This window comes from Oncorhynchus keta, unplaced genomic scaffold (assembly GCF_023373465.1).
Source record: "Oncorhynchus keta strain PuntledgeMale-10-30-2019 unplaced genomic scaffold, Oket_V2 Un_contig_19852_pilon_pilon, whole genome shotgun sequence".
Classification (NCBI taxonomy): domain Eukaryota; kingdom Metazoa; phylum Chordata; class Actinopteri; order Salmoniformes; family Salmonidae; genus Oncorhynchus; species Oncorhynchus keta.
In genome coordinates, this window is record NW_026281691.1 from 14,459 (window position 1) to 37,648 (window position 23,190).

Here is a 23,190-nt window from a genome sequence, read left to right on the forward strand (position 1 = left end):
TTCGGCGAATCATAAAAGCTGAAAAAAGTTGCACTAGATATTCGTTGGCATAGATTTGAACTATTTTGATTGCCAATCCAAATGTAATGAGTGATCGTTGCTACATAGCAACATGAGCACGTGTGAGAGGATCGCTAGTAACACGGACGCACACACACACTATAGCAACAGACAACCTGTGTGCAGAAAGGGAGAGGGTGGGCCCTTGACGTCGTTTCTCGTCAAAGACTCAAAGATTTCGGAGAGAACCATATCCAGGTTTGCTTACTTGCTATTCACCACGGCATTGTCATGACTTTAACGAAAAGGGCACAGAGCTCAAGGTTACAAATCAATAATTGGAATGGTTTCGTTTGACTTCACCTGTCCAAGTGTGGAGCGGAGAAGAGAGTCAAGACACCCCCAAGGCACACATCACCAGCGCTGCCTGTGCTTGGAGCTACTGGCTGACAGATCCTTCGCATAAGGAGGAACTAGAGGGAGTCTGACAAGCGATAAGATCCTCTCTTCCAAACCACCAACAACGATTGGTAAAGCACCTTCACCAAGCGTAATGAGAGCTCCAGGCTGAATTTGGAGTGGCTGCTCTCAGCTGAATCCAAAAGGGTTTTCGTGAGATTTTCTAACCCAACTGGGTGTGTACAGCACCGTGCCCGCTGTTACTCTGGACTGCACTCGATATACCTTATTTACTAAGTCATGTCTTATACAGAGCGATGGGTAAGTTCGACGACAACGAGAGGATAATCCTCAACGTTGGGGGAACCAGGCACGAGACGTACAAGAACACGTTGAGGACACTGCCGGGGACTCGGCTGGCCCTTCTTGCCTCTGATTCTGACATCGAGTCCGTTTTGGATCAGCTGCAACAAGTCCCCGGCTTCATAGAGTACAACACGCGGAACAACGAATACTTTTTTGACCGCCACCCAGGGGTATTCGCTTATGTCCTTAACTACTATCGAACCGGGAAACTCCATTGCCCAGCAGATGTTTGTGGTCCGCTGTTCGAGGAAGAGTTGTCCTTCTGGGGAATCGATGAGACGGACGTGGAGCCTTGCTGCTGGATGACCTATCGCCAACACAGGGACGCCGAGGAGGCGCTCGATGTGTTCGACATAAACGTTGACAATGGAGACGACGACGAAGAGACGGGGAAAAGACTCGGCATTGAGGACGTGGTTGATCCTAATATCAGCCGCTGGAAAAAGTGGCGACCTGTGATTTGGAATCTATTTGAGGATCCCTATTCTTCCAGAGCCGCCAGGGTAAGAGCGCGCGCTGGTGTGGAGAGCTCACATAACAGTCCATGCACAACAAGTTCCCCCGATTCCTTCTGTGCACAGAAAAGTGTCATTACATTAGACATCAATTCCTTCTAATAAAATAACAATTATTACACAAATATAACATACATTATTAACATTTTAAATTCGTTGTAAGGGACGTAGGTTGTCTGCTTATTCACATGTCAGTGTGCATCAAAGATGATTTCCCCACGACTGCTTTCATAATGACCTTTTAAACTTGAATATAGTTCAAATAATTAAATTCGATATTTTTCCTCTTTATGTCATACACTAGTATGCATTTAAACATATCAATGCACTATACTTGTGGTGCGTAAATACATATTTAAGTTAAGCTACACTACCTATCCATGATAATGAGAATCAAGTAGAAATATTTCACGAATTAGATTACTGTTTTTTTTTCTGATACCACCAAATTCTTTTTTTTCTTCTGTCGTTTGGGTTTGTTTGATATTGAGCATGCTATATAATAGATGGGTGATGGAATGGTCCATCGCTCAACAGAAATAGGCGAATGTAAAACCTGTGGTTAGCCACACCACCATATTCCCAAATTGTACCATTTATCTGCAATCCTATACCAGAAACATTACGTATTTGGCCTTAAGCCTACTTTTACGAACACGTTTCGGGCGGTTATTTATTTAAAATGATTAATTCATTTCAAAATATAAGTTTAACATATCAATTCATTTGAAATGTTTACAGCAATAACTCACGACATGAGCCTAAATTCGATCAGTGCAACAATGTAAACACTAAAACATGACCTTGAATTGATTGCTTTTGATTGAAATGCTCATGGGCAATTTTACACGTTGGATTGAGATGTGCCCCGCATATTAATAGCCTGTGTGAGAAATTATTTCAGAATATTTACGTATCGCAGAGGACATTAGACTAATTGTCACTTACAATTCTCTTTTGCGTACTTGGTTATCTATCATTTATTTGTTGTTGTTTTAAGTCGTATTCTATAGGTTGCTGTCAATCATTTGTTCATTGTACACCTGGCAAACGTGTCTTCTCTTACTGAAATGTTAGGGTGAGCCTCCGACATATCTACCTACCTTATCCATGCCAACTCTATGCTCACATGACCAGTGAAGGACTAATGTTTACTGGCATGCAGTTGTTTTGCTCAATAGGCAGTAAATAACCATCTCATTGGCCGACTGGCTGTGGAGTCAGCGCTCCAGAGGCTCCTGGCCACTGTCATGTCACAATGTATACCCCATCATTTACAGAGTCTAAAATGACCTCCTGTCTCATCTCCCTCCTGCCTAAACGGCCTTGTTTATATCCAGCTCATCTCTCACTAGTAGGAGGCCCATTAATAGCATCTCCCTGGGGAGATTGTGCTGTTGATGGTGCCTTGAAACAGACAGGGCTGTCTTGGGCTAATAGAATAATGAAGCCAGGGCCCGTATCCACAAAGCTTGTCACTCAGAGTAGGAGTGCTGATCTAGGATCAGATCCCCACTGCCCATGTAATCATTTTCCATTATGATCTAAAAGGCACAACTGATCCTAGATCCACGCTGGGCTAAAGACTAGCACTCCCGCTTACAATGAAAGGGACATGGACATGGACTCATGCAATAAATCCCGCTACAACCTCTTGACAAGAGACATCAAACATGCAAATAGACAATATAGCAGGAAGGTGTAATCCTAATTCACCAGCTACGACGTTCGTTGTATGTGGTAGTGTTTGCAGACGATAACAGATTACAAAGGGAAACCCTGCCATGAGCTGTCCAGCGATACAGAACTCCCAAACGAGCTAAAGGCCTTTTATGCTCGCTTCGAGGAATTTAACACTGTGCCTTGCATATGACTGTGTGATCTGGCTTTCCATGGCCGATGTGAGCAAAACGTTAAAACAGGTTAACAATCATAAGGACGCCAGGCCAGACGGAATACCAGGGTGTGTTCTCAAAGCATGCACAGACCAGCTGGCAGGTGTCTTCACAGACATTTTCAATCTCTCCTTGTCCCAGTCTGTAATCCCAACATCATTTTATTTGACCACTTTGTTCCCAAGAGCTCCAAGGTATCCTGTCTAAGTGACTATCGCCCTGTAGCACTCACATCTGTAATTATGAAGTGCTTTGAAAGGCTGGTCATGTCACACATCAACATCATCATCCCAGACACCTTAGACCCACTCCAATTCACATACCGTCCCAACAGATCCACAGATGACACAATCTCAATTGCACTTCACACTGCCCTCTCCCACCTGGGCAAGAGGGGAAATAACTATGTGAGATTGCTGTTCATAGACTACAGCTCAGTGTTCAACATAATAGTCCCCTCCAAGCTCATCACCAAGCTTGGGCCCCTGGGACGGAACCCCTCCCTCTGCAACTAGATCCTGGACAACCTGACGGGCCTGCCCCAGGTGGTGAGGGTAGGCAACAACATCTCTGCCACGCTGACCCTCAACACGAGGCCCCTCAGGGGTGTGTGCTTAGTCCCCTCATGTACTCCCTGTTCACCCACGACTGTGTGGCCGTGCATGACTTCAACACCATCATCATGAGTCAGCCTACAGGAAGGAGGTCAGAGACTTAGCAGTGTGGTGCCAGGATAACAATCTCTCCCTCAACGTTAGTAAGACCAAGGAGCTGATTGTGGACTATAGGAGAAAGAGGGGAGAGCACACTCCCATCCACATTGACAGGGCTTTTGTGGACCGGGTCGAGAGCTTCAAGTTCTTTGGTGTCCACATCACTAATGACTTAAAATGGTCCACAGACACCCGCACAGTTGTGAAGAGGGCACAGCAGTGCCTCTTCCTCCTCAGGAGGCTGGAAAGTTTTGGCATGGGCCCTCAGATCCTCAAAAAGTTCTACAGCTACCATTTAGAGCATATTGACTGGCTGCATCACCACTTGGTATGGCAATATCACCTCCCTTGACAGCAAAGAGCTACAAAGGGTGGTGCTGACCGGAAAATGGTATCGAAGCATCTGCTCTCAGACCAACAAGCTCAGAGACAGATTCTACCCCAAGCCATAAGACTGCTAAATAGCCAGACTACAATTAATGTTACCCGAACTGTCTGTACTGACTCTATCTTGCACTGACTCTGCGCACATCCACTTTACAGTGAGGTAAAAAAGTATTTAGTCAGCCACCAATTGTGCAAGTTCTCCCACTTAAAAAGATGAGAGAGGCCTGTAATTTTCATCATAGGTACACTTCAGGTAGGTACACTTCAACTATGACAGACAAAATGGAAAAAAAAATCCAGAAAATCACATTGTAGGATTTTTAATGAATTTATTTGCAAATTCTGGTGGAAAATAAGTATTTGGTCAATAACAAAAGTTTATCTCAATACTTTGTTAAATACCCTTTGTTGGCAAAGCACCACACCAGGAGTATAGAGAGCACCACACCAGGAGTATAGAGAGCACCACACCAGGAGTATAGAGAGCACCACACCAGAAGTATAGAGAGCATCACACAAGGGGTATAGAGAGCATCACACCAGGAGTATAGAGAGCATCACACCAGGAGTATAGAGAGCATCACACCAGGAGTATAGAGAGCATCACACCAGGAGTATAGAGAGCACCACACCAGGAGTATAGAGAGCATCACACAAGGGGTATAGAGAGCATCACACCAGGAGTATAGAGAGCATCACACCAGGAGTATAGAGAGCATCACACCAGGAGTATAGAGAGCATCACACCAGGAGTATAGAGAGCATCACACCAGGAGTATAGAGAGCATCACACCAGGAGTATAGAGAGCATCACACCAGGAGTATAGAGAGCATCACACCAGGAGTATAGAGAGCATCACACCAGGAGTATAGAGAGCATCACACCAGGAGTATAGAGAGCACCACACCAGGAGTATAGAGAGCATCACACCAGGAGTATAGAGAGCATCACACCAGGAGTATAGAGAGCATCACACCAGGAGTATAGAGAGCACCACACCAGGAGTATAGAGAGCACCACACCAGGAGTATAGAGAGCATCACACCAGGAGTATAGAGAGCATCACACCAGGAGTATAGAGAGCATCACACCAGGAGTATAGAGAGCACCACACCAGGAGTATAGAGAGCACCACACCAGGAGTATAGAGAGCATCACACCAGGAGTATAGAGAGCATCACACCAGGAGTATAGAGAGCATCACACCAGGAGTATAGAGAGCATCACACCAGGAGTATAGAGAGCATCACACCAGGAGTATAGAGAGCATCACACCAGGAGTATAGAGAGCATCACACCAGTATAGAGCATATAGAGAGCATCACACCAGGAGTATAGAGAGCATCACACCAGGAGTATAGAGAGCATCACACCAGGAGGAGCATCACACCATAGAGAGCATCACACCAGGAGTATAGAGAGCATCACACCAGGAGCATATAGAGAGCATCACACCAGGAGTATAGAGAGCATAGAGAGCACCACACCAGGAGTATAGAGAGCACCACACCAGGAGTATAGAGCAGCACCAGGAGTATAGAGAGCATCACACCAGGAGTATAGAGAGCATCACACCAGGAGTATAGAGAGCATCACACCAGGAGTATAGAGAGCATCACACCAGGAGTATAGAGAGCATCACACCAGGAGTATAGAGAGCACCACACCAGGAGTATAGAGAGCACCACACCAGGAGTATAGAGAGCATCACACAAGGAGTATAGAGAGCATCACACCAGGAGTATAGAGAGCACCACACCAGGAGTATAGAGAGCACCACACCAGGAGTATAGAGAGCATCACACCAGGAGTATAGAGAGCACCACACCAGGAGTATAGAGAGCATCACACCAGGCGATAAAACGTCTGGACCATTGATTCAGTCAATAATTCATTATTTCCCCAACCGTCTAATCCGAAGCTCTGTCTGCCAACAATCTACATTTTTAAGGTAGTGGCAAGGAGGAAGGAATGGAGGCGTTGTCGCCTTCTTCCAGTCAGTCAGTCAATACCTAGCGAACTGTTAGTGGGAGGGGTTATGAAGATAACACACTCTCTCTCTCTCTCTCTCTCTCTCTCTCTCTCTCTCTCTCTCTCTCTCTCTCTCTCTCTCTCTCTCTCTCTCTCTCTCTCTCTCTCTCTCTCTCTCTCTTTTCCCCTCTCCCTCACTCTTTTCCTCTCTCTTTTCTCTCTCTCTCTCTCTCTCTCTCTCTCTCTCTCTCTCTTTCTCTTTCTCTTTCTCTCTCTCTCCCTCTCTCTCTCTTCAGGAGCCAGAACGGAGTGACACAGATAAGAAATTACAAACAAAGCCCCCACTCAGCCTTCAACTACAGTATTTCTGTAATTGCGTTCATAGAGTTCGCTCCCCCATGCTCCTCTGATGATGCTCGTGGTAATCTCATGTCTCAGTGTGGTGGAGGAGGCTGCCTGACTGCTTCACTTTGATGCCTAAGCCCCTATCTCATGTTATTCCTGTGCTCCTGGGCTTCACTTCTCCCCTGAGCGCTGCGAGGCTGAGATCTCTCACCTCCCCAGACTGCGTGTGCTAGAGAACCCACAGGCTCCTAATCCTCCCTTGACAGGGTGTTAAAGTATAATAATGAAGACTTATTCCCATGTAAATTAGATGGCTGGTTGGCATTGCTGCAACTCCAGCCACCACCGCCTTCCCCTCAGTCACTGTTATACCAGAGAACGACTGATGCCAGTGGGCATTATCTTAAATTAGTCCCACGGATCAGACAGTGAAAAATGCACTTGTCTTTTCCTACCAGAACTGACTAGCACCAAGACAAGAGAGCATGTCTACAGCAAACACTTAACGGAGGGACCAAATCCCCACATCTCACATGCCTTTCAGCAATGACGGATGAAAGCAAGGACAGGTCCCAGAACACAGGCCCTGTCCCCTATCCTGGGTTTGTTTCCGGTCACATTTAAATGCTAAATCTTGAGAAGTTATCTACAGTTGTTTTAATTAACACTGGTGTTGCCATTTGAGGTAGTCATTTTATGAGTTCTCTCAACGCAATCTAGAGTCTTCCGTGCCCCTCAACTTTGACCTCTGCCGTGTCCCTCAACTTTGACTTCTTCCGTGCCCCTCAACTTTGACCTCCTCCGTGCTCTTCAACTTTGACCTCTTCCGTGCCCCTCAACTTTGACCTCCTCCGTGCTCCTCAACTTTGACCTCTTCCGTGCCCCTAAACTTTGACGACCTCCTTGCCCCTCAACTTGGACCTCTGCTAAAACATACAGGAAGACCACAACACCACAGTCAGGATCTCAGTCTGGGATTTGCTGTAGGAAGGATAATGTGTTTTGAACAATGCTGCTTCTGTTTACAGGGCAGTGTGGTGCATGGTTATAATGGTGACAATGACAACAGTAGTTGCGGTGGTGATTATGATGATGATACGTGTGTATGGATATTACAAGAATTTCGCTACACCCACAATAACATCTGTATGTGACCAATACAATTCAAATGTATATGGCTGCGTCCCAAACAGCAACCTATTCCTTGGCACCCTATTCCCTGTATGTAGAGAACTTGGTGCCATTTGAGATGCACACCATGAGTTTGCACAGTATGTGAAGGTGCAAGAGCTACAGCTCCATATGACTCGAGTTTCTCCATTTCTGACATCATTCTACAGATGTGTTCTAGTGTCTATTTGCCCAGTGTTCATTGAAACTCTCTCATGGAATAGGAGCTAGAACTGGCCTTAGAATGCCCAGAGAATTCTGGTAGTGCTGGGAACCGATTACTGATTGGTGGAAAACCCTTAGAATTAGCTCCTTCACATCCCCCCTGCTGACGTCACATAGCAGGCTTCCGAATGTCAATGTGCTCCTCCATCTGTGAATGCTTATGCTAGCTGATAACAACAGCAGTTGTGTGTGTGTGTGTGTGTGTGTCCTACAGATTAATGAATCCATACTGTTCTCCCCACGCTGAGCAGCCTCTCCCCAGTTGTGTTTGTGTGTTCTCCTGTGCTGCTAATCAGTTTGTTTGTCTATCCTTGTATCTCTGTAGTTGGCCGTGGCAGGATTGGGGTGGTAAAACAACTCATTACCATTATCATGTTGTTTGTGCTTGCATACAGTGACTCGAGGCGGAGGTCCCCCTACGCCCAGGTTCTGACTCTTTCCTACGCTTTCTCTCATTTCCCATGATCCCATCAGAGACTGACGCTTTGCTTCCCGCCACTTAAGAGGTTAAACCCACACCGTCTGGGTTGCCGCTACCGCCCGCCGCGCGCCTGGAGATGCTTCCGACCCCGGCCCAGGCTTGTGCTCGCTCAGCCTGTTGTCATGGCAACATGCTCGCTCTCTTCCTGTTTTCATTCAGAGCTGCCTGCTCCATGAAACCATTTGATTTCAGGAATCCGCTCAAATATGACCCCCCACCACCACTGCTCCATAACTGTTTATGTACTTGCATATTGGATGCAAAAAAGGTATTAAATGTTTTTGAGTGCCAATAGGGCCGTCATCTTTATGCATGCATTTTTAATATTGTCTCCTATAAGATCGTCTGAGCAGCTAGGTGGATGAAGGAGGTTTGGTAAGTCTGCTTCTTTCTGTGGTGAATTGTCACTGCTACAGGTGTGTGAGAGAGAGCTTGCCTATGTCAATGCTGGCACATAATATGCCCGTTGTGCCTTTCTATAGGCCTGTTCTGCCATTACAAGCACCTATAGGCTTATTCTGTCTAAGTTTAGGAGTGCAAGGTAACCCGGTGATGTGGTAAAAACTGACTGCTGTGCCCTTTGAGGGAATTCAACCTGATGTGTAAACAGAATGGACCTGACGCTGGAAGAGGAGGAAAGGCAAATGCCTGCCTGTGCGTGGGTGGCGTCGGCACGCCACTGGGTATGTTTGTAGCCACTGCCAGTCACGTTAATCTCTCCCGTCAATCATCCCACACTCCTCTCCTTTGGAGTGTAATAACTCACAATATTAGAGAGAGTGGAGAGCCATGTCGTTAAGGAGCTATTATTTTGTATTCGTCATCATCAAGTGCTCATTTTCCTACTGTTGTTTATGATAGTCAACCACATTATGGCAGGTGATTGATCCATGACGTAGGACTGATCCATGACGTAGGACTGATCCATGATGTAGGACTGATCCATGACGGGTGACTGATCCATGATGTAGGACTGATCCATGACGGGTGACTGATCCATGATGTAGGACTGATCCATGATGTAGGACTGATCCATGATGTAGGACTGATCCATGACAGGTGACTGATCCATGACAGGTGGCTGATCCATGACAGGTGGCTGATCCATGACAGGTGACTGATCCATGACAGGTGACTGATCCATGACAGGTGACTGATCCATGATGGGTGACTGATCCATGACAGGTGGCTGATCCATGACGTAGGACTGATCCATGACGTAGGACTGATCCATGATGTAGGACTGATCCATGACGGGTGACTGATCCATGATGTAGGACTGATCCATGACGGGTGACTGATCCATGATGTAGGACTGATCCATGATGTAGGACTGATCCATGATGTAGGACTGATCCATGACAGGTGGCTGATCCATGACAGGTGGCTGATCCATGACAGGTGGCTGATCCATGACAGGTGACTGATCCATGACAGGTGACTGATCCATGACAGGTGGCTGATCCATGACAGGTGGCTGATCCATGATGTAGGACTGATCCATGACGGGTGATTGATCCATGACGTAGGACCGATCCATGACCGGTGACTGATCCATGACAGGTGACTGATCCATGACAGGTGGCTGATCCATGACAGGTGGCTGATCCATGACAGGTGGCTGATCCATGACAGGTGGCTGATCCATGACGGGTGATTGATCCATGACGTAGGACCGATCCATGACAGGTGACTGATCCATGACAGGTGGCTGATCCATGATGTAGGACTGATCCATGACGGGTGATTGATCCATGACGTAGGACCGATCCATGACCGGTGACTGATCCATGACAGGTGACTGATCCATGACAGGTGGCTGATCCATGACGTAGGACCGATCCATGATGTAGGACTGATCCATGACGGGTGATTGATCCATGACAGGTGACTGATCCATGACAGGTGGCTGATCCATGACAGGTGGCTGATCCATGACGGGTGACTGATCCATGATGTAGGACTGATCCATGACGGGTGATTGATCCATGACGTAGGACCGATCCATGACCGGTGACTGATCCATGACGTAGGACTGATCCATGACAGGTGACTGATCCACGCCTGTAACCCACGCCTCAGAGAGTAGAGGGTGTCTGCCCTGTCATGTACTGAGCTTCACAAGGCTGCATCCATTTCTCTCTGTCTCCCATCTTTCCTGCATGCGGCATCAACTCACGCCTTGGCCTAAAGCCATAAAGAAACATCACTACACTTACCAGTTAACAGAAAACACACTGTCTAAAGGAGCACATGTGAAGGAGAGGCTGTGGCCTGGAGGTGTCAGGATGGAATAACGATGCTTGGTTGGTCACAGGTGCTTATTCCAGAATATATGAATGTGAAGAACCACTTGGTAGCTTTCAGGTTCCAGCACCTCAAAACGTCTCCTATTAAAACCTCTGTTCATTCCAGTGCCCTCTGACCAAAGATCTTACCAAAGCTGAAACGGCCTCCATTCATCAATGTGACATTACCACAAATGCCCGGCTTCAGACACAAACAAAGCAAGTATGAAGCAGGAGCCACTCTCTTGTGCACACGTGCAGATACAGTGTACGTAAAGGTGCCTACGTGGGTGATGCTAACACAGGGCCACATTAGTTTTAGTAGAAATGCCATTTGTCTGGGAGTTCTGCTACATTATTGATGTTCCTACTGTTCACCAAGATCAAGTGCCTCTTAAGGACTATAGGCATATTAAGCATGACATTTTCCAGCACCATCCCTCAACTCTTATTCTCACACATTAAAAACGTGATTAATAAAACTGATACATTTTTTTCTCCAAATCAAACCCCCAATTGGCCGTCAGTGAATAGTAAAACTGTGGGAAAGTTGGAGTGTTTGAGCTCTGGTAATACTAATTGTGTCTCGCACGACAGTATGTCATACTTAAGGTTAGCTTTTGTCTGTAAGGATTTAAAGGCCTTCTGGAGGTCTTTAGTCAATTGTCAGACTCACATGTTGTTTAAAACTCAGACTAATGAATCAGTGAAGTTGTCATATTTAGAGCAAGGGATATTCTGGGGACTGACTCCCCTCTCCTCCCTTCATGGCAGAAGGCCATCTTAGCAGGCCTGTGATTTGCATATCCAATCGTTCATTTAACACTTGGAGGAGAGAGAATTTATTTCCAGACGCGGTTGGAGGCCAGGCAGAAAATTGAAAACGTCATGGCCGCGATGAGACGTTGGCAGAAGCGTTTGATGGCGTGGCGACGAAATTAAGTTTTCACCTCTTATTCCCTGTGACCAGGGGTGGGTCGTCCGCCTCGCCGTCAGATTCCGCGTGACCAGGAGTGGGCCATCCGCTTCGCCGTCAGATTCCTCGTGACCAGGGGTGGGCCATCTGCCTCGCTGTCAGATTCCGCGTGACCAGGGGTGGGCCATCTGCTTCGCCATCAGACTCCGCGTGACGAGGGGTGGGCCATCTGCCTTGCTATCAGATTCCTCGTGACCAGGGGTGGGCCGTCTGCCTCGCTGTCAGATTCCTCGTGACCAGGGGTGGGCCATCTGCTTCGCCATCAGACTCCGCGTGACGAGGGGTGGGCCATCTGCCTTGCTATCAGATTCCTCGTGACCAGGGGAAGGCCGTCTGCCTCGCTGTCAGATTCCTCGTGACCAGGGGTGGGCCATCTGCTTCGCCATCAGACTCCGCGTGACGAGGGGTGGGCCATCTGCCTTGCTATCAGATTCCTCGTGACCAGGGGTGGGCCGTCTGCCTCGCTGTCAGATTCCTCGTGACCAGGGGTGGGCCATCTGCTTCGCCATCAGACTCCGCGTGACCAGGGGTGGGCCATCTGCCTTGCTATCAGATTCCTCGTGACCAGGGGTGGGCCGTCTGCCTCGCTATCAGATTCCTCGTGACCAGGGGTGGGCCGTCTGCCTCGCTGTCAGATTCCTCGTGACCAGGGGTGGGCCATCTGCTTCGCCATCAGATTCCTCGTGACCAGGGGTGGGCCATCTGCTTCGCCATCAGATTCCTCGTGACCAGGGGTGGGCCGTCTGCCTCGCTGTCAGATTCCTCGTGACCAGGGGTGGGCCATCTGCTTCGCCATCAGATTCCTCGTGACCAGGGGTGGGCCATCTGCTTCGCCATCAGATTCCTCGTGACCAGGGGTGGGCCATCTGCTTCGCCATCAGATTCCTCGTGACCAGGGGTGGGCCATCTGCTTCGCCATCAGATTCCTCGTGACCAGGGGTGGGCCATCTGCTTCGCCATCAGATTCCTCGTGACCAGGGGTGGGCCATCTGCTTCGCCATCAGATTCCTCGTGACCAGGGGTGGGCCATCTGCTTTGCCATCAGATTCCTCGTGACCAGGGGTGGGCCATCTGCTTCGCCATCAGACTCCGCGTGACGAGGGGTGGACCATCTGCTTCGCCGTCAGATTCCGCGTGACCAGGGGTGGGCCAACTGCCTTGCTATCAGATTCCTCGTGACGAGGGGTGGGCCATCTGCCTTGCTATGAGATTCCTCGTGACCAGGGGTGGGCCATCTGCCTCGCCGTCAGATTCCGCGTGACCAGGGGTGGGCCATCTGCCTTGCTATCAGATTCCTCGTGACCAGGTGTGGGCCATCTGCCTCGCTGTCAGATTCCTCGTGACCAGGGGTGGACTGTCCGCCTCGCTGTCAGATTCCTTGTGACCAGGGGTGGGCCATCTGCCTCGCCGTCAGATAGCCACGGGTTCGATTGAAGGAGCAAAAAGCCACAGAGTCCATTAATTTCTCTTCCTCCCCCTTCCAAATACAGGCCTCCAAACATTGAAGGAAGCCATTTATTTTCCCCATCTTTGTCAAATGCTAATTGCACGCCTGGTTATGCTGGGAAATGAACTATGCGACTTTCAACTTGCTGCACTGATCATTTCCATTGGTTCAAAGACGTGGCTTGAAAGACATGCCCATTATTTAATATAGCCAACCGGAGCTCGGTGGCCAATTAGACGAGACGCGGTTCAACTTTGGACGTACAGAAAACCAAAAGGCAGAGCGAGAGCTTGAAATGGATGATTGATCATAGCACAAAACGTTCAGCCCTTCTGCAGTGTTCCAGGGTAAATGGTGTCTCTGTGATAATGGGTTCGTTGAGGGCAGATGCCTTACTAATACACACATTATGTGATCTGTGTAAGAACAGCAAAGCTGTTGTTAAAGTTGGACTTCACTATGTGTTTGCCCATTATTTTTAAATAAGATCTGGGCCTGTATTCACATATCATCCTAGAGTACTGCTCTAGAATCAGGTCCTCCTTCTTATTCATTATGACTTAAAAGTCTAAACTGACCCTAGATCAGCTCTCTTATTCTTTATGAATATGGGCCTAGATTTATAAGAATTCGACAGGATCGGTGGGTGGGATACTGACAACCTCGCCTTCTATATTATATGTAATTGACCTGATATTGATTAATGTTGATATTGATTATACAATGCAATATTTATATACGTTTAACTGCACCACTCAATCCATGTAATATATCATATCAGTGAGGTAGTTTCTCAAGTGAATTGGATGCTATACTGATATATACTATGACCCAATTATGTACATATACATATCTTAGTTACCTGTCAAGTGGGTGTCTTGAAGACAATTGTAAATGGTGCTGTGTGAAAGCCCAGTCAGCTTGGGTATTGACTGAACATGTGCACCCCAAATGGTACCCAATTTACTATACATAGTGCATTATTTTTGACCACGGCCCATAAGGTGTATATAGAATATGAACATAGTTTACTTTGTAGGGAATAGGGTGCATTTGAGACGGGCCCCATGTAACATAAGCTTCTCTGGAGGTCTTCTCAGGGAAGGAGCAAGTCGCACAGAGGGTCAATGAGTTGCCTCTGCCCTCTGGCAGAAATCAGAATGTCAATCTCTGCTCCGCTGTACGTCAGAGGAAGGATCAGGCACCATCAGAGATGGTGGAATTCTCAATGGGATTTCCTTGATTCCTCACGTCCTCGTGTCCCCCCTCCTCTCGCCTTCCTCCAAATGCATCGAAGGAGTAGATTAGGGAAAGTACCATGGAACCTCCTTCAATGCGTTTTGAGAAGGAGGCGAGGAGAGGACGCAAGGAATCAAGGGGGAAAAAATGATATTCTTACAGTGAAAAAATTGGAAGCTGTGTAACCAAAAACCCCAAAACGTTGCAGCAATGAGACAAGATCGTAATCACGAAATTGGGGGGAAAAATAAAATAAATAAAATAATAATCACAGTGCTGTATTAGTGAGGTTATGGCACCACTAAGGATGGTATAAAGGGCAGATTCATAGACTGTTCCTCTCTCAGGCACAGATCAACTGTAGAATTGTGACAAGCCTTCCCCATCTGCTATATGTGTTACTTTATTAAGGCTGAGATCTACTGTACTGCCATGGGGCTTGGTGACACTTTATTAAGGCTGAGATCTACTGTACTGCCATGGGGCTTGGTGTCACTTTATTAAGGCTGAGATCTACTGTACTGCCATGGGGCTTGGTGTCACTTTATTAAGGCTGAGATCTACTGTACTGCCATGGGGCTTGGTGACACTTTATTAAGGCTGAGATCTACTGTACTGCCATGGGGCTTTGTGTCACTTTATTAAGGCTGAGATCTACTGTACTGCCATGGGGCTTGGTGACACTTTATTAAGGCTGAGATCTACTGTACTGCCATGGGGATTGGTGTCACTTTATTAAGGCTGAGATCTACTGTATTGGCATGGGGCTTGGTGTCACTTTATTAAGGCTGAGATCTACTGTACTGCCATTGGGCTTGGTGTCACTTTATTAAGGCTGAGATCTACTGTACTGCCATGGGGCTTGGTGTCACTTCATTAAGGCGGAGATCTACTGTACTGCCATGGGGCTTGGTGTCACTTTATTAAGGCTGAGATCTACTGTACTGCCATGGCGCTTGGTGACACTTTATTAAGGCTGAGATCTACTGTACTGCCATGGGGCTTGGTGTCACTTTATTATGGCTGAGATCTACTGTACTGCCATGGGGCTTGGTGTCACTTTATTAAGGCTGAGATCTACTGTACTGCCATGGGGCTTGGTGTCACTTTATTAAGGCTGAGATCTACCGTACTGCCATGGGGCTTGGTGTCACTTTATTAAGGCTGAGATCTACTGTACTGCCATGGGGCTTGGTGTCACTTTATTAAGGCTGAGATCTACTGTACTGCCATGGGGCTTGGTGTCACTTTATTAAGGCTGAGATCTACTGTACTGCCATGGGGCTTGGTGTCACTTTATTAAGGCTGAGATCTACTGTATTGCCATGGGGCTTGGTGTCACTTTATTAAGGCTGAGATCTACTGTATTGCCATGGGGCTTGGTGTCACTTTATTTATCCAACCAGGAGAAAGTACAGTATAGACCAGTTATTTTGACTACCCGGGGGTTAGGGAATCCAACCTGGAGAATGTACAGTATAGACCAGTTATTTTGACTACCCAGGGGTTAGGGAACCCAACCAGGAGAATACACAGTATAGACCAGTTATTTTGACTACCCAAGGGTTAGGGAATCCAACCTGGAGAATACACAGTATAGACCAGTTATTTTGACTACCCAGGGGTTAGGGAATCCAACCTGGAGAATGTACAGTATAGACCAGTTCTTTTGACTACCCAGGGGTTAGGGAATCCAACCAGGAGAATACACAGTATAGACCAGTTATTTTGACTACCCAGGGGTTAGGGAATCCAACCTGGAGAATGTACAGTACAGATCAGTTATTTTGACTACCCAGGGGTTAGGGAATCCAACCTGGAGAATGTACAGTATAGACCAGTTCTTTTGACTACCAAGGGGTTAGGGAATCCAACCAGGAGAATGTATAGACCAGTTATTTTGACTACCCAGGGGTTAGGGAATCCAACTTGGAGAATACACAGTATAGACCAGTTATTTTGACTACCCAAGGGTTAGGGAATCCAACCTGAAGAATATACAGTATAACAGTAACAGATCTATCCCTGCCTGTCTCTTCTCCTCTATACGGCCCAGTGATCCAGGCCAGGTAGATACCCCACCCTCGCTATTAAGAATCCTCCATTTGGCGCACACCCCTTCTCCTCGACCCCTCTTGACCCTGACAAGAAGAGTCCCGCTCGGGTGCGTTTTGTGTTTCACCGATCACAATCAGGAACTCCGGTACGGAGTCAGTCTGCGCCACAGGGTTTTGCAGGACAGAAGCCTTATCTGTGTCAGGGACGATATATATATGTTCACGCTGCCTGTGATGAGTAGCTTTGTTCCTCAAAGGCAGCCCCCATGTTCTTTAGACAGATGTGTGAACATCATACATCGAGGTTCTAGCCCGAGAGAGAACCGGCACATTAGAGGAAGATGACTGTGGCCCGCGGCCAAGTTTGGCATTTCATCATCCAAGGTGAAATCAAAGTTTGATATTTCTAACTTTTGTGTGGAAGTAGGACAGAGGACAGTTAGATAGGTTTTTAATCGTTTTCTTACCTAGCGAGAATCGGTTTCTTACCTAGGGTGAATCAATCTATCGTTTTATTGCCTAGGGAGAATCAATCCACTGTTTTATTACCTAGGGATAATCAAACCACTGTTTTATTACCTAGGGAGAATCAAACCACTGTTTTATTACCTAGGGAGATTCAAACCACTGTTTTATTACCTAGGCAGAATCAAACCACCGTTTTATTACCTAGGGAGAATCAAACCACTGTTTTATTACCTAGGGAGAATCTAACGACTGTTTTATTACCTAGGGAGAATCAAACCACTGTTTTATTACCTAGGGAGAATCAAACCACTGTTTTATTACCTAGGGAGAATCAAACCACTGTTTTATTACCTAGGGAGAATCAAACCACTGTTTTATTACCTAGGGAGAATCAAACCACTGTTTTATTACCTAGGGAGAATCAAACCACTGTTTTATTACCTAGGGAGAATCAAACCACTGTTTTATTACCTAGGGAGAATCAAACCACTGTTTTATTACCTAGGGAGAATCAAACCACTGTTTTATTACCTAGGGAGAATCAAACCACTGTTTTATTACCTAGGGAGAATCAAACCACTGTTTTATTACCTAGGGAGAATCAAACCACTGTTTTATTACCTAGGGAGAATCAAACCACTGTTTTATTACCTAGGGAGAATCAAACCACTGTTTTATTACCTAGGGAGAATCAAACCACTGTTTTATTACCTAGGGAGAATCAAACCACTGTTTTATTACCTAGGGAGAATCAAACCACTGTTTTATTACCTAGGGAGATTCAAACCACTGTTTTATTACCTAGGCAGAATCAAACCACATTTTTTATTACTTTTATTACCTAGGGAGAATCAAACCACTGTTTTATTACCTAGGGAGAATCAAACCACTGTTTTATTACCTAGGGAGAATCAAACCACTGTTTTATTACCTAGGGAGAATCAAACCACTGTTTTATTACCTAAGGGAGAATCAAACCACTGTTTTATTACCTAGGGAGAATCAAACCACTGTTTTATTACCTAGGACCAAGGAGAATCAAACCACTGTAGGGTGAATCAATCTATCGTTTTATTGCCTAGGAGAATCTAACGACTGTTTTATTACCTTTAGAATCAAACCACCGTTTTATATTACTGTTTTATTACCTAGGGAGAATCAAACCACTGTTTTATTACCTAGGGAGAATCAAACCACTGTTTTTTTAGGGAGAATTACCTAGGGAGATTCAAACCACTGTTTTATTACATAGGGAGATTCAAACCACTGTTTTATTACCTAGGCAGAATCAAACCACCGTTTTATTACCTAGGGAGAATCAAACCACTGTTTTATTACCCAGGGAGAATCAAACCACTGTTTTATTACACAGGGAGAATCAAACCACTGTTTTATTACCTAGGGAGAATCAAACCACTGTTTTATTACCTAGGGAGAATCAAACCACTGTTTTATTACCTAGGGAGAATCAAACCACTGTTTTATTACCTAGGGAGAATCAAACCACTGTTTTATTACCTAGGGAGAATCAAACCACTGTTTGTTTACCTAGGGAGAATCAATCCACTGTTTTATTACCTAGGGAGAATCAAACCACTGTTTTATTACCCAGGGAGAATCAAACCACCGTTTGGATGTCCTAGTTTGTCATGTTGGCACATTGCTAATGTTAGCATCCAATTGGTTTTCATTATTTCACTATGCTTCTACAGAAACATCCCTAAATAGCTGATACATAAAGATTTTGGAATATAACTGTTTTATTTACTATTTTAAGTTCAGAGTTGGTTTTCATATTCACATAGTCACATTCCATGGTGCTTGAAGTGGAGGCAGGGATTTTAACCGGCCCAGCATGCATTTGTGTGCTGCTATATCCCTTGCTTTAGCTACTGTCATGGAGTTCGCTAAATATTTTCATAAAGAAACTGATGAAACACACAGGTGCAAAATCAAGGTGACTTACAAAGATGAGGAGGACCAAGAGCAAGAGAGGGAGTGCTGTGATGTAGTGGCCACAACTATCATCTCCTTTGTCTTGATCACATTGAGGGAGAGGTTGTTGTCCTGGCACCACATGGCCAGGTATCTGACCTCCTCCCTATAGGCTGTCTCGTCATTGTTGGTGATTGGCAAACTTAATGAGGGTGTTGGAGACGGGCTTGGCCGTGCAGTCATGAGTGAACAGGGAGTACAGGAGGGGACTGAGCACGCACCCCTGGGGAGCCCCAGTGTTGAGGATCAGCGTGGCAGAAGTTGTTTAGTCCCAAGATCCTTAGCTTAGTGATGAGCTTTGAGGGTACTATGGTGTTGAACGCTGAGCTGTAGTCAATGAATAGTATACTCACATAAATGTTAATTTTGTCCAGGTGGGAAAGGGCAGTGTGGAGTGCAATAGTGATTGCATCATCTGTGGATCTGTTTGGGATTATGGTGTTGATGTGATCCATTACCAACCTTTCAAAGCACTTCATGGCTACGGACGTGAGTGCTACGGGTCTGTAGTCATTCAGGCAGGTTGCCTTTGTGTTCTTGGCCACAGGGACTATGGTGGTCTGCTTGAAACATGTTGGTAATACAGACTCAATCAGGGACATGTTGAAAATGTCAGTGAAGACACCTGCCAGTTGGTCAGCACATGCCCGGAGCACATGTCCTGGAAATCCGTCTGGCCCCGCAGCCTTGCGTATGTTGACCTGTTTAAAGGTGTGATCACACAGTCATCCGGAACAGCTGATGCTCTCATGCATGCCTCAGTGTTACTTGCCTCGAAGCGAGCATAGAAGTGATTTAGCTCGTCTGGTAGGCTTGTGTCACTGGGCAGCTCGCGGCTGTGCTTCCCTTTGTAGTCTGTAATAGTTTGCAAGCCCCGCTACATAAGATGAGCGTCGGAGCCGGTGTATTATGATTCAATCTTAGCCCTGTATTGACACTTTGCCTGTTTGATGGTTCGTCGCAGGGCATAGCAGGATTTCTTCTTGTAAGCTTCCGGGTTAGAGTCCCGCACCTTGAAGAGGCATCTCTAACCTGTCGGATGTGGAGCACATGTTCTTGGGTGGAGCAGGAGAAGACATGGATGTCATCGTGGTAGACAATAACGAACTGGTTCAACATGTCACGGAGAACATCATTAACCAGAGCCTGGAACACAGCAGGGGCATTGGTAAGCCCAAAGGGCATGACCAGGTACTCGTAGTGGCCACTGGATATGTTGAAGGCAGTCTTACAATCATCCCCCTCCCGTATCCGCAGCAGGTGGTAGGGGTTCTGTAGGTCCAGCTTGGAGAACACTGTGGCACCCCAGAGTGGCTCGAAGGCTGAGGAGATGAGAGGCAGCGGGTAGCGGTTCTTCACTGGGATGTCATTGAGACCTCGGTAGTCGATGCACGGACGCAGGGTTTTGTCCTTCTTCTCCACAAAGAAGAACCCTGTGCTGACGGGGGAGGCAAAAGGACGGATGAACCCGGCAGCTTGGGAGTCAACAATGTAGGTCTCCATATCCGTGGTCTCCGGACCCGACAGAGAGTACAGTCGTACCCGGGGCGGAGTGGTGCCTGGAAGAAGATCAATCCTGCAGTCATAGGGTCGGTGCGGCAGCAGCGAAGTGGCCCGGGCCTTACTGAACACCTCTCGGAGGTCCTGGTACTCCGTGGGAATGGTGGAGAGTTCTGGGGCAACCTCCGGGGTCCCAGGAAGACGTCCCAGAACAGGCTGTGCTGACTTCAGGCAGCGGGTGTGGCAGAACGGGCTCCAGCCCATGATGGCACCGGCAGACGAGTCAATGAGGAGAATGTGTTGCTGGAGCCAGGAGAATCCCAACACCAAGGGAACCTGAGGAGACTTTAATGAACAGGAACTGGATCATATCACTGTGGTTCCCTGACACACGTAGGTTGATGGGGGTGGTACTGTGGGTGACCCGGTCAATAGAGTGCCCGTCCAGTGCTCTAACGTCAATGGGAATGGAGAGAGGCTGAGTGGGGATATCCAGCTCGGAGGCCAGGGTAGCGTCCATAATGCTCTCATCAGCCCCAGAGTCGAGGAGTACCCGGAGAGATTTTGACTGGTTCCCCCACAGCAACATGGCATGAAAAGGAATGCGAGTAAGGCGAGAGGAAAAGTTCTCCATATGGCCCACCAGACTACTCGCTCCTACCGGTGAGCCTGGTCTTTTATTGGACAGGTGGAGACAAATATGACCAGTAGTCTCGCGATACAGGCAACTCTTAGTGTAAAGCCTGTATAGACGTTCAGCTGGAGACAGCCTATCTCTGCCTTGTTGCATGGGCTCGGGAAGAGGTGAATCGTCAGTCTTTGGAGGCTCTCATGGAAGCTTGGGTAGCCTCGGGTTCTCTCGGCAACGGAGCCATCGGGGATTTCCAGGATACCTCGGAGGCGAGGTGGAATCGACTCTCTTCTCCTTCCTTCATTCCCGTAGTCGTCCATCGATCCGAATGGTCAAGGCGATGAGCGAGTCGAGATCCATCGGTAGTTCCCAGGCTGCAAACAGAGAACACAGGAATAAATACACAGGGGATAATGGGGACGATGGGCGACACCTGGAGGGGGGTGGAGACAATCACAAAGACAGGTGAAACAGATCAGGGTGTGACAGAAGAGGCCATTGTATAGATTCAAGATGGGCTCTTTAGCATATCTATAAAAAAAATCCATATTGCAATAAATTGCGTGAATTAATACAATAATGATAAATATAATCATACATTTACAACATTAATGTCAACCACAGATCTTTTAACTACCCTTTAAACTTCTTATGGGCAGGTGGCGTCCCACCTGGCCAACATCCAGTGAAATTGCAGATTGCGAAATTCAAACTACAGAATTATAAATATTTAACTTTCATAAAATCACGTAATACATCAAAATAAAGCTTAACTTCTTGTTAATCCAGCCGCTGTGTCAGATTTCAAAAAGGCTTTATGCCGAAAGCACACCATGCGATTATCTGAGGACAGCGCCCCGCGTACAAAAGCATGAAAAACATATTTCAACCAGGCAGGTGCGCCACGAAAGTCAGAAATAGCGATATAATAAATGCCTTACATTTGATGATCTTCCTCTGTTGGCACTCCAAAAGGTCCCAGATACATCACAAATGGTCCTTTTTCTTTTCCAAACAAGTCAAAAAACATTTATAATTAAACCTTAGGTACCCTAGTACGTAAATAAACAATACAATTTAATACTGAGAATCGTTATTGTCTTTACCTCCGAAAAATACCAAAGAATGTGCTCTATTTTACGCGCTTGGAAACACTACAGATAAAATGGGAGCCATTTTTCCAAAAACCAGCATGAAACTCTTTCTAAAGACTGTTGACATCTAGTGGAAGCCCTAGGAATTGCAATCTGGGAGGAATTCGCCTTGTAAAAAAAGTGACAGCCATTGAAAACAGTGGTAGGCTGAATTGTTTTTTGGGGGGATGGTTTGTCCTCAGGGTTTGCCTGCCATATCAGTTCTGTTATACTCACAGACATTATTTTAACAGTTCTGAAACTTTAGAGTGTTTTCTATCCAAATCTATCTAATTATATGCATATCCTAGCTTCTGGGCCTGACTAACAGGCAGTTTACTTTGTGCACGCTATTCATCCGGACGTGAAAATACTGCCCCCTACCCAAGAGAGGTTAAACTACAGCTACTTGATTGAATGTTGTAGCTATCAATTGTCCCATTAACAATCACCCACATTAGCACTCTAATTTAATTTCAAACTTCACATTTCTCTGGTATAGGCTACTTTTCGTAATGAGCAATATCAGCAAAACGACCATGATAAGTGGTCGTTATAGACAGTGTCTTAATCACTTAAACCTTTGGATACCGTCTACAATGGCGCCTTTCGTTTTATCACAGGTAACAGTTTCAATACTCACCACTGAACCCTTATCAAAAGGTTGGCTGGTCCTCATTAAAGTCCCGTAAGTTGGCTGGTCCTCATTAAAGTCCCGTAAGTTGGCTGGTCCTCATTACAGTCCCGTAAGTTGGCTGGTCCTCATTAAAGTCCCGTAAGTTGGCTGGTCCTCATTAAAGTCCCGTAAGTTGGCTGGTCCTCATTACAGTCCCGTAAGTTGGCTGGTCCTCATTACAGTCCCGTAAGTTGGCTGGTCCTCATTACAGTCCCGTAAGTTGGCTGGTCCTCATTACAGTCCCGTAAGTTGGCTGGTCCTCATTAAAGTCCCGTAAGTTGGCTGGTCCTCATTACAGTCCCGTAAGTTGGC

At 46.5% G+C, this 23,190-nt stretch overlaps 1 protein-coding gene across 1 annotated transcript in view; it reads left to right on the top strand.

The window, feature by feature from the left end:
• Positions 1-23,190, top strand: part of LOC118370431 (potassium voltage-gated channel subfamily C member 2) — a gene marked incomplete at its 3' end in the record, with an annotated part of 29,036 nt that continues 5,846 nt past the window's right edge. The window contains exon 1 of the mRNA XM_035755430.2: positions 1-1,268. Coding sequence (XP_035611323.2) covers positions 717-1,268 — 552 coding nt within the window. The remainder of the gene's footprint in view (positions 1,269-23,190) is intronic.